The 12,701-nt window shown below is 45.3% G+C and overlaps 1 protein-coding gene across 1 annotated transcript in view; it reads left to right on the top strand.

Moving 5' to 3' along the window:
* MCM3AP (minichromosome maintenance complex component 3 associated protein) overlaps positions 1-4,735 on the top strand; it is a 40,886-nt gene extending 36,151 nt beyond the window's left edge. Inside the window, exons 27-29 of the mRNA XM_081085937.1 lie at positions 349-555; positions 3,116-3,266; positions 4,333-4,735. Of these exons, the coding sequence (XP_080942063.1) occupies positions 349-555; positions 3,116-3,266; positions 4,333-4,491 (517 nt within the window). The 3' untranslated portion in view covers positions 4,492-4,735. The remainder of the gene's footprint in view (positions 1-348; positions 556-3,115; positions 3,267-4,332) is intronic.
* Positions 4,736-12,701: the final 7,966 nt, after the last annotated feature.

Genomic DNA, 12,701 nt, shown 5'->3' with positions numbered 1-12,701 from the left:
CTCCCACTGATCGTAAACATTAGCTCCAGATGGACTTAATAGCTGAATATAAAAATAAGAACCTTGCTAATAATAGGGGGAGTAGAGACCTGTTGATAATCCAGGGATGGGAAGCAACACTCAGTAGGGATGCTCCAAGGCCAGCTGCCCGGGATACCGCAAGTCCCGTAGGCAGAGGCTGCCCTCCCTCCTAGCCCTGCACTTGACCTGAGGGAAGCCCTGACCGTGAGGGAAGCTGGAAGCAGGAAGGGGTGGGTCTCAGGCTCTCTCTGCACCCACATCTACCTATTTCCTGAGAAACCCTTTCTCCCTCTTTCCTGATCATGTGTTTCAAACATGTACTTACAGCTTGGAAACAAAGACTTTGCACCCTTCTGCAAACAAGTTTCCCACTCCGTTACTTCACGTGCACCGAAAAGGGAAGAGGAGTGCAGAGTGTGGCCGAGAGGGGCCGGTTCCCAGCACGGAGGACCTGATGCGTGGGGCCTCTGCCCAGGAGCTCCTGGCCCAGTGTCTCTCCAGCAGTCTTCTACTGGAAAAAGAGGAGAGCAAGAGGTGAAGCCCCTCCCTCTACTCATTGTGTCCTTAAGCCACTCCATGCTTGAAAGTCAGTCTTCTGGCATTTTCCCTTATCATGGCCCATTTCCCTCTCCAGTCACCACCTCGTGTTTCTGCTCCCTTATAGTGAACTCAAAACCAGTGATTCTCACTTCTTCAGTTCTCCTTTCCAGTCTTTTCCTGTAGCCCCTTTCTGCCCCTCATGTCTATTCTGGTTAGGATCACTGCCCCCCGCACAGCTGAACTGACCATGAACCCATGTCCCAGCACCATTCTCCACCTTTGCTCCCTCCCTCCTGGCTCCCAGAATGCCCTTAGTCCCTCTCCTGCCTGCTTGGTCACGTTCCCTAGGTCCCTCCTGTCGGTTCTTCCTCTCCTCCCACTCCCCCCTCACTCACTCTCTGCACCTTGCATCTGTGTTATCTGTACATACACCCCAGTGATTTCATCCAGTTTCATGGATTTTTAAATAACAATATTCTTACAACTCCAAATATATATCTCAAACCCTGAGTTTTTATCTGAACTACAGATTTGAATATCCTACTACTTCCTTGATAGCCATTTCAAAGCTAACATCCCAAATCCAATTCCCAATTTCCCTTCCTACAATTGTCTTCTCAGTTGAAGGCAGCTCCATCCTTCCAGCTGCCCTGGCCGAATGCCTTGAAATCATCCCTCCAAACTTAGTCCATCCACAAATCCTATTGGCTCTATTCAAAACATTCAGAACCGGACCATGTTTGCAGTAGACCAGGGGTCCTCAAACTTTTTAAACGGGGCCTGTTCACTGTCCCTCATACTGTTGGAGGGCCGAACTATAGTTTGAAAAAAAACTATGAACAAATTCCTATGCACACTGCACATATCTTATTTTGAAGTAAAAAAACAAAACGGGAACAAATACAATATTCGTATTTGCATGTGGCCTGCGGGCCGTAGTTTGAGGGCCCCTGCAGTAGACCGTACTCTAGTCTTGGCCCACCCAGTGTGAGCCTTTCAAGTGTGAGGCAGAGGTCATATTCCTTTGCACACAACCTTCTAGTGGCTTCCTCTCTGAGCCTGAACCACAGGCGAAATCCTTATGAGGTGGGCAAGGCTTTTTGTGCTCTGCCTACCATTTCCTTTCTGACCTCTGCTCCTTCCTCCAGCACGCCAGGGACTGCATAGCCAGGCCTTTTCGTTCCCTGTTCCGTTTGCTCAGGACTCCACAGCCAACCCCTGATATCGCTGTGGCTCACCTCACACTCACTTCCAGCCTCTGCTCAAATGTCTACTCGTTGAGGCCCTCCTTGCCTGTCCCCCCAGCCCTCCCTGTCTCCCTGTCTTCACTTTGTCTTTCTCACCTTCAGACCACATTTCCCCAGGTATGTGTCCCTTCTGTTTCCCCTCACTAGAGTATAAGCTGCGTAGACCTGGGCTTTATCTGCTTTGTTTCAGTGCTATATCCCTGGTAACTAGAATGGTGCCTAGTGTTTGGTAGGGGCTTGATAAATATATGCTGTAAGAGTAACTGAATGTGTCATGATTTCTAAAAGTAGATTTTCCCAAGTCTGTATCATTTAAACAATTGGATCAGATTGTTTTTCTTGAAAAGACAATTGTATGGAGTGGACAGCTCTAGAATGGTCGGTGCCAATAGGATAGTATTATGAGTTAATTTAAAATTGTAAGTATCAATCTATACCTTTAGTTATTCCATCAAGAGTTAAGAATTAATTATAGACACTAAAATCCAAAATAAACCAGAGAAAATACAGTAAAAGAGAATTATGAATAATGTTGAATAACATTTAAAAACAATTGTGTTTGGCTAAATGCCACCTTTCTCATTAATTGTAAGTTGGATGTATAAATTAAAGAGAAGACTTTTTTTTAATCCTCACTTGAGGATATTTTTCCATTTATCTTTGGAGAGAGAGAGAGAGAGAGAGAGAGAGAGAGAGAGAGAGAGAGGGAAAGAGAGGGAGAGAGAAAAAAACATCAATGTGAGAGACACACAATGATTGGCTGTCTCCATACGAGCCTCGACCTGGACTGGGATGGAGCCTGCGATCAAGATCTGTGCCTCTGACTGGGAATCTAACCCACGACCCTTCCATCCTTGGACCGATGCTCTACCAACTGAGCCAAACCGACCAGGGCGATATTAAATTTTTTTGTTGTTGTTAATTCTTACCTGAGGATATTTTTTCCATTGATTTTTAGGCAGAGTGGAAGGGAGAAAGAGAGATAGAGAGAGAAACATTGATGTGAGAGTCTCATCGATTGGTTGCCTCCCGCATGTGCCCCAACTGGGGCCAGGGATCAAGGCTGCAACTGAGCTAAGTGCCCTTGACTGGACTCAAACTGCAACCCTCAGTCCTTGGGCCGATGATCTAACCACTGAAAAAACTGGCTAGGGCTAATAATAATTTTAAAAATAATTTTCTCAATTGATGTCATAACTTACTTCTATACTTAGTAAAAAGCAGTGCTTTAAACAATTTAAAGTATCCACATAGAGAAGAAGTGAATGATAGTTAATTTTTTGCTTCCTAATGTTCAAATGTTTCAGATTTGAAGATCAACTTCAGCAGTTGTTGTCTGAAGACTCAGGAACATTTACAGATTCAACTTCCCTTCCCCTCTACCTTCCTCAGACTCTGGTGTCTCTGCCTCAGACTATCCAACCTGTGATTAAAACATCCACAACTACTAGTCCACAGGTGAGAAGAGAGTACATTTGGCATTTATATTAGAATTAGACATAAACTAATGCTTAATTCATCGTGTGATGTTATAATGACCAATAAGTTATTAGCTTAAATTAGATGTTTTCTTAAACTTAATCTGTCAGTTATAGAGGCCCAGCTAATTTTGAGTTTCTACTTGTGAAATGAACAAAGAATGGAATTGAAACATGCTGAAGAGTGAACAAAACCTACCACTGTGCTGACATGCAGTAAGGGCTTGAGGAGAATAGCAGGTGATCAAAGTGTCTTCTTTTTATGGAGCACATACTGTCCCAGCTGTGGCATCACCCCCACCTTCCTTTCTGGGATTACCTTTCCCTGAGCAGGTTAAGTTCACAAAAGTCAAGGACCTCATCCACGTTTGTTCAGCTGGTCAGCAGCAGAGCTGCTTTTCAAAGCCAGACCTACTTGCTCCAAAGATTAGATCTTTCTACCTCACTATCTTTGCTTCAGTGGTAGAAGAAGCAAAACCAGAGTTTTAATCATAGTTATTTAGTTAATGTTGGACAGGTAAAAGGTATGTTCTTGGGCTGGCTTTAGGAAGCCCTTCAATGGGGAGGGAAAGTAAATTAAGACATACTGCTTCTATTTATCAGTTTGGCAGACAACTTAAAAATATTTGTAACCTTTGACCTAATAATTCTGCCCTAAAGAAATTACTGTATATGAAAAAATTAATGTATTTTTACTCACTGTAGCATTAATTATACTGCATAAAAGTGGAAACAAACTGAATATCCAAAGATGGGAGTTTCAAGTGATTTGTAGCTCCTGAAATAATGCTTTATAAAAATGATTGATGCTGAAAGTTCATGGTAAATCATCAGAGAAACATTTCATGTGCAGATGATACCAGGTGTATGTATATGTGTGGAAGAGGCTGGAAGGATCTGTGATAGGCGTCAAGAGGGGAGTTTGTTGAGTGCAGCATGCCCCAGACAGGATTTCTAACACAAGCCCAATCTAGTGCCTTTAAAGAGAATGTATCTTGGTTTATGGATATCCCAAAGCTATGTTTAGTTTCTTTCTATTCATATAGAATGAAAGGACAGGGGAACAACTGCAATTGTCAGAGGCAACTGGCACATCTTTGACTGAACGGCTGAAGCACCTGGAAAGGCTGATCCAAAGTTCAAGGGAAGAAGAAATTGCCTCAGAGCTCCATATCTCCACACTGCTGGACATGGTGGACATTTGAGCAGACTTGAGAGTGGGAGGGTCTATCCAGAAGATTTCCTTGAAATAATCTTACTCTTGACTAGAGGCCCGATGCATGGAATTCATGCACTGGGGGGTGGGGAGGCTCCTCAGCCCGGCCTGCTCCCTCTCGCAGTCCAGGACCCCTCACTCCTTACCACCCACCTGCTCTATTGATGCACTGTTGGAAATGTGACAGTTAATTATGCAAATAAAACATTGAATGTCTAAAGAGGACTCCCGTTTTCAAAATGGTAGGCTGTTTCCTCCTATATAACGTCTTTGATTTTACCTGTTTTCATGATCTCAGACTATCACCCACCAACATGTTCTAATGCCGGGGTCCAACCCCAGCAGGTCCAGGGGTTCCCCAAAGGCGTAGACGGAGTCGGCGAAGAAGGAAGGACACGGAGACAGTGTTCAATTCATCAGCATCCTAGCCAGGATCTCCAGCCAGGATCTCCAGCCAAGTTCTGGTCTGGATCTCCAGAGAGGTTCTGGTTAGGATCTCCAGCCAGGTTCTGTCCAGGTTCTCCAGCCAGGTTCAGTCACCAGGTTCTAGTCCGGTTCTCTTGCCATGTTCTATAATCAGGTTCAGTCCAGGATCTTTTGCCATGTTCTGTCTCTAGGTTCTGAGGCCAGTTTCTGTCCAGTATCTTTTGCCATGTTCTCTCCAGCGAAGTTCTTCTGTCTCTAGAGAACGTTCTGTGTAGGTTCTGTGCCTAGGTTCTGTGTCTCTTCTGTCTTGTTACAACTGTATTTATACCAGTTGATTCCAATCCTATCAATCTCTATTCCAAAGGTTAGGGCGTTTCTTATCTCCATTCCAGGGAGTAAAGATTATGTAGCTTAAGCATGATTGTTCATAGTTAAAGTGATTAATTACCCGCCTGGCACTTAGTTAAGAGGTTTTATTTCCTCCCTAACTTAAGGGGAAAATCCCTACCTGGGGAAACAACCTTTCTCAGAGACCTTGGTTAAAACACATAGTGCCAAGAAGGTGAGCAAACATATTAAGAACAGTATGCCATATATGCCAGGTCCCTTGAAACAGCAAGGATGGACCGGCTCCCGGCATTCTAAGGGAGTTTGTGGCTTACATTTCTCTGAGTAGCAAGTCATCATTCATTGTCTCAGCAAAGTTGTAGTCCCAGATATGCCAGACATCAGTAATGAGGCCCATCCAACTCACATCTGAAAGAGCCAACAGTACATGAACATAGCTCTCTGAGGGTGTGCCTGGAGCATGTTTCTGGACTAGAAGTGGGAAGACAAGAAGATTGGCTGTAGATAAGAGCAGAATTTCTGGGGAGGAGTACAGGAGTGTAGGTGGGGAGAGTACCTGAGGGTGTGATGAAAATCCGGAGGTGCCATTTGGTATTGTTGCCAAGTGAGGGGATAAGCCAGACCACAGAAATCCTGGCTGCCTTCCTCTGAATGCTAAGGGAATCCACTATTGGAGGATATTAGGCAGAGAAGTGACTTGTCACATTTTCTTTTAAAAATGGCATATGGGACCCTGGCTGGTGTGGCTCAATTGTTTGGAGTGTTGTCCCGTGCACTGAAAGGTGGTGGGTTCCATTCCTGCTCAGGGCGCATAACCAGATTGCCAGTTTGATCCCCGGTCAGGGGCGAGGCAGTTGATCAATGTTTCACTCTCACATTGGAGGTTTCTCTCCCTTTCTCTCTAAAATCAATAAAATTGATTTAACCCTAATCCTCAGGTTAGGATTAAAAATTAAAAGTAAGTAAGTAAATAAGGCATATGTGGAAGGTCAGTAACACAAGGTAAGATTCTTAAAATGTGGGTGCTGCAGTCATCCAGGTGAAAGAGGAAGGGTATAATCCTGAGTTTGCCAGCAGTTGATGTGCGGAGAAGAATACATTTGAGCCGTATACAGGAAGAGGTATTAATAGACTTGGTGATGCTGGGTATGGCCACCAATCTTAAATTGGCACTCAGCATCTCCCTACTATAATGCTACATCCACTAGACACCGAGAAGACTATTTCATATCTTCTCATTCTTCTCAAACCTCCAACATTCCTATATATAGGCTGCTTCTCTTCACAGCAGAAGCAAAGAACTGAACTTCCTCATCTCAGTACCACCAAATCCATCAGCCAGTCCCCACTTCACCATATCAAACACTATTCAACTGTTTTAGGGATTTCTTTAGTGATCAACTTCATGTTTATCAATAAAAACAGAAATAATGCTATTTCTTAATCTTTTTTAAAAAAATTGATATTAGAGAGGGGACGGGCGAGAGGGAGAAACATTGATTTCTTGTTCCACTAATTTATGCATTCATTGGTTGATTCTTATATGTGCCCTGACTGGGGATTGAACCTACAGTCTTGGCATATGAGGATGGCACTCCAACCAACTGAGCTACCTGGCCAGGGCCTATTTCTCTCTCTTTTTAAAAATATTTCTGTCAATTTCAGAGATGGAGAGGGAGAGAAACATCAATGATGAGAGAGAATCATTGATCACCTGCCTCCTGCATACCCCACACTGGGATGGAGCTGCCAACCTGGGCATGTTCGAATGGGAATCGAACTGTGACCTGGTCCATAGGTCAATGAGCTCAACCACTGAGCCACATTGGCCAGGCGCAAGGGCCCATCTCTCTCTTCTTTTAAATTTAAGTTCTTTATTGTTTAAAGTATTACATAAGTCTCCTTTTTTCCCTATTGACCTCTCCCCGGCCACTCCCATCCCCAGCACATGCCCTCAACCCCTGTACTGTCTATGTCCATTGGTTAGGCTCATACACATGCATTTAAGTCCTTTAGTTGATCTCTTATCCCTCCCCCCCCCCCCCGGACCTATCTCTTAATCTTGCTTTTAGACATTAACTGTTGATTTCCTACAATGGAAAAGGATATAGCTGTCTTACACTATCCTCTGCAACATATATCATCCATACATATATACCTATATTTCCTCTCCTACTAGTTTAGTGTTGGCTGAAATCTGCATTCAGAGTTCAGTATGACTGTATTAATACTGTTTGCTGTTGAGCCTGTTTTGGGTTATGGTTACACTTCCTTTAGGTACAACTTTCAGCTTTTCTTGGAGTCAACTGCCTTGTTTTTCATTTGCTTAGTTTTCTGTGTTCCTATCGCGGCTTCATCTGAAACTGTCTGCCCTGAGTGTAAAGTTCCTCCCATCACAGTCAGGTACTGTGCTAGCTCCTCTTGTGGAGATGACCCTCTGGGCAAACAGCTTGGACATTGTCTAAATTCCAAGGAAATGATTCACTTTCTCATTTTGATGGAACCATCTACTGGCAGCCGGGGAGCTTGCACATTTAAAATGTTATTATTTCTTATATTTGATTCATCGTTTGATTGGATAGAATTTGAGATTGAAAATCATTCCTGTTTTTTTGTTGCTGGAAGTTTTTAAGATCATCTCTATCTTGATGTTCTCAATTTTCTCAACAACATGCTTGAAGTGTTGGTCTCCCTCCCCCAACACCCCATCCAATTTATTGTGCTGAGCACTTAGAGTAGTACTTTTTTCTAGTAGTTACTGTTGTGTCACAAACTACCCCAAACATAGTAGCTTAAGTTTTGGAAGGATTCAGCTGGTAGCTTTTCCTTGGGATCTCCCATGCAGTCAGAGTCGGGTATTGATTGGGGCTGCTGTCATCTGAAGGCTTGACTAGGCTGGGTGTCCAAGACAGGTCACTCACATGGCTAGCAGGTGATGTTGCATTGATGGCTGGGGGCTCAGCTGCAGCTTTCAACCCGAGTGGCTGTATGTGACCTCACCATGTAGCTTGGCTTCCTCAAGTAAGTTATCGCCAGGGTAGTTGGACTTTTTTTTTTTTTTTCCCAAATATAATTTTATTGATTTCAGAGAGAAAGGGAGAGGGAGAGAGAGATAGAAACATCAATGATGAGAATCACTGATTGGCTGCCTCCCGCATGCCCCCACTGGGGATCGAGCCCGCAACCTGGGCATGTGCCCTTGACCAGAATCAAACCTGGGACCCTTAAGTCTGCAGCCTAATGCTCTATCCACTGAGCCAAGCCAGCCAGGTGGTAGTTGGACTTCTTACCGGTATATGGCATCTGAGGACTCCACCAAGCCCAGCTTTGGAGAACTCATGCAGGATCACATCCACTGCATTGTATTGGTTCCAAACATCTGGTTATAGATTCAAGGGACAGGGCATAGATCCCATTTCTCAATGGTGACACATATTAAGACCACCACATTTTAGGAAAACCTGTGATGTGGGAGGTGATGGAGGTATCTTTAGAAAAACAATCTACCATACTTTGTCAATCTAGATAATTACCCATTTGGGAGTATTTTGAAATTAATATATCCATCCACTCCACTATTTCCCTGTGGAACTCCTTCAGATGTTTGACACGTGGATGGATATAATTTTCTTTCTCTTCATTTTTCTAATGTCCTAATCTTTTTAGATTATCCTAAACTTTCTCTATTTCATCTCTGTAGTGACATTTTAAATTTTCTGCCATATATATATATTTTTTTATTCTGAGAGTCATTTTTCCTTAATGTTTCTTATTTAGAGAATCCATTTATTCAGTGTATGCTTTTGGAGTATTTACTATATGCCAGACATTGTTCCAGGTGCTAGGGATAGAGTAACAAACAAAACAAATTTAAGCCCTCATAGGGTTATATTTTAGTGAGCAGGTAGGCAATAAACAAAAAAAATATGTAAAACATTTGGTATGCAAATTGGTGATAAACATGGAGATAAGTAAGGCCAGGAGGGAATGAGTGTGTCAGATGGTTCTTGTTTCATGGTGCAACATCTTATCTCTGTGTTTGTCAAAGTCCTCTTCCATACCTTGCATCATCCCCATTTCTCAAATTACCATTATCTGTGTTTTGTTTTTTTGTGGTAGAGTTTTTTCTCAAATCTGGCTCATGTTGATGATGGGGAGCTCTGAGGAGCTCATTGGAAGCTCTGTGTCAATGGACACAGCCTGCCAAAGGATAGTCTTCTCTGCTTTTCTACTAGGTCCCAGCTGCCAATGTTTGCGGGTCTTGTTTTGAGGGGCCATTTGCTATAGGGCAATCCTCCTCCTCCTGTCTGAAGCTGTATGGCTGAGTGGGAGAAGTGGGACTGGGCTCCCACGTGAGTGTACTTTCAGTGCCCTCAGCTATGCCTTGTACCTCAGTTCATTCCTACTCTGGCTCAGCTGCTCCAGGCTTTATCCAGGTAGGGGAAAGGATATATGCCACACTGCTCCTTACCAAGATTACTACCAGTTCTCCCAGTTTCTGAGCCCTCCTGGGGTTCGATGGCAAAGACTGGTCTCTTTTCTTTCTTTTAATTTTTATTGCTTAAATTATTAACAAAGGGTATTACATATGTGTCCTTCCCCCCCCCCCCCCCGCCCTTGACAATCCCCTGGCCTCCCCTACCCCCCAGTGTCTTATGTCCCTTGGTTATGCTTATATGCATGCATACAAGTCCTTCAGTTGATCTCTTAGCCCCCTCCCTCCTGCCCCTCAACCCTCCCCGGCCTTCCCGCTGCAGTTTGACAATCTGAGGCAGCTCTGCCTCTGTATCTATTATTGTTCAAAAATTTATAATCGTCTCTATTATCCATGAACGAGTGAGATCATGTGGTATTTTTCCTTCATTGACTGGCTTATTTCATTTAGCATAATGCTCTCCAGTTTCATCCATGCCGTTGCAAATGGTAAGAGTTCCTTCTTTTTTACAGCAGCATCGTATTCCATCGTGTAGATGTACCACAGTTTTCTAATCCATTCATCTACTGATGGGCACTTAGGCTGTTTCCAGATCTTAGCTATGGTGAATTGTGCTGCTATGAACATATGGGTGCATATATCCTTTCTGATTGTGTTCCTCCGTGTTGTAAACCACAGTCCTGATTTTAAAGCAGACCGTATTTCACTTAAAACTGGTTTGGGGAGGTCAACTGTCCAGAGCTGGTTCTTTAATTGTTACCCTCTCTGTGTTGTTGCTGGGATTCTGGTCTCTTTTCTTGATGACTTCCCCTGACACATAGGTTTCAGCCTTCTCTGGCTTGCTGTCAGTTATCACTACAGCGCACATTCCTTGGCTTTATAATTTTGTTGACCTCTCTTATTTACTGCTACCTCCTCTCCCATTCTTTCACTGTGAATTTTTATCTGTTATTACTTTACTAGAGGCCAGGTGCATGAATTCATGTACCGGTGGGGTCCCTCGGCCAGGCCTGTGGGATCAGGCCAAAACTGGCTCTCTGACATCCCCCGAAGGGTCCTGGGTTGCAAGGGGGCGCAGGCCAGGCCAAGGAGGGATGTGGGAGTTTGGCCAGCTAGGGAGGGACCAAACAAACCCAGATACCTGCTTTCAGCAGCCGAGGCCTCAAGCTGGAGCCGGGGCCAGGGAGGGATGTGGGAGTTTGGCCAGCCAGGGAGGGACCATGTGTGGGAGAGCTCCAGGGTGTGTCTGGCCCATATTGGCCAGTCCTGATGGGCAGAACCCCAGCAGCAAGCTAACCTACTGGTCAGAGCGTCTGCCTCCCGGTGGTCAGTGCACATCATAGCGACTGGTCAACTGTCTGCCCCTGGTGGTCAGTGCACGTCATAGTGAGCGGTTGAGCAGCCTTAGCATATTATTAGCATATTACACTTTGGTTGACCAGACGACCGGACAACCAGACACTTAGCATATTAGTCTTTTATTATATAGGACTAGAGGCCCAGTGCACAAAAATTTGTGCACTGGGGAGGGGGATGTCCCTCAGCCCGGCCTGTGCCCTCTCGTAGTCTGGGACCCCTCAGGGGATCACCACTTGCTGGCTTAGGCCTGCTCCCCAGGGGATTGGGCCTAAGATGGCAATCAGACATCCCTCTGGCAGCCCGGCAGCTCTCGGGGGATGTCCACTTGCCAGTGGGGAGCAGGCCTAAACTGCAGTCGGATATCCTTAGCGCTGCTGAGGCAGGAGAGGCTCCCACCACCACTGCTGTACTGGCAGCCATCAGCCTGGCTTGTGGCTAAGCTGAGCTCCTCCCATGTGAGAGCTCACTGACCACCAGAGGGCAGCTCCTACCTTGAGCGTCTGCCCCCTGGTGGTCAGTGTGTGTCATAGTGACCAGTCATTCCCAGTCTTTCCGCTGTTAGGGTCAGTTTGCATATTATCTTTTTACTAGGTAGGATAGAGGCCTGGTGCACGGGTGGGGGCCGACTGGTTTGCCCTGAAGGGTGTCCCGGATCAGGGTGGCGGTCCTGCTGGGGTGCCTGGCCAGCCTGGGTGAGGGGCTGATGGCTGTTTGCAGTTGGTTGCACCCCCTTCAGGGTGTGGGTCCCCACTGGGGTGCCTGGCCAGTCTGGGTGAGGGGCTGAGGGTCGTTTTCAGGCTGGTGGGCAACTGAAGCTCCCAACCTCTCCTTTTTTTCTTTTTTATTCTGGGATTTATTTACTTTCTATGGCTGTCACTGGAGCTGAGAGCCGGCTCCAGCTTGAGGCCTCGGCTGCTGAAAGCAGGTATCTGGGTTTGTTTAGTTTCTATAATTGCAACATAGTTGCTTAGAATGCAGCTCAGAGCTGGCAGCAGCAGGCGGGGAACCTTGGCTTCCTCCATTGCCGGGGCAACCAAGCCTCATGTTTGCTTCAGCTGCCTGGCTGCCAGCCACCATCTTGGTTGGCAGTTAATTTGCATATCGCCCTGATTAGCCAATGGGAAGCGTAGCGGAGGTGTATGGTTATTTACCATGTTTGTCTATTATTAGATAGGATGTATGTAGGGTTTAGGTGGGAAGTAGAAGTCAATGACTGTGCTTCGCATGACTTGTTTACCTGGACCCCCGCCACACACACACACACACACACACACACACACACACACACACACACTTTTAATAGTCACGGAGGCACATCTAATCAATTCTCAGACCTCACTCTACAATCCCTCCAGAACTTCCGCACAGATCACCAGGTCTTCACTTGTCTTCCGGACTCCACATCCCTGTTCTCCTCTTTCTAGATCCTCTTTCCGCTAGACGGGAAGCTGTCGGTGCCCCTGGCTCATGCTGGAAAATGTTCTCTCTGGGATACTCCCTAGTTCAGCGGTTCTCAACCTGTGGGTCGCGACCCCTTTGGGGGTCAAATGACCCTTTCACAGGGGTCGCCTAAGAACATTGGAAAACACATATATAATTACATATTGTTTTTGTGATTAAGCACTATGCTT

The sequence above is a fragment of the Myotis nattereri genome (assembly GCF_964212035.1).
Source record: "Myotis nattereri genome assembly, chromosome: 3".
NCBI lineage: Eukaryota > Metazoa > Chordata > Mammalia > Chiroptera > Vespertilionidae > Myotis > Myotis nattereri.
The sequence above is the reverse complement of the archived record's forward strand: the minus strand, read 5'-3'. Positions and strand labels throughout refer to the sequence as shown.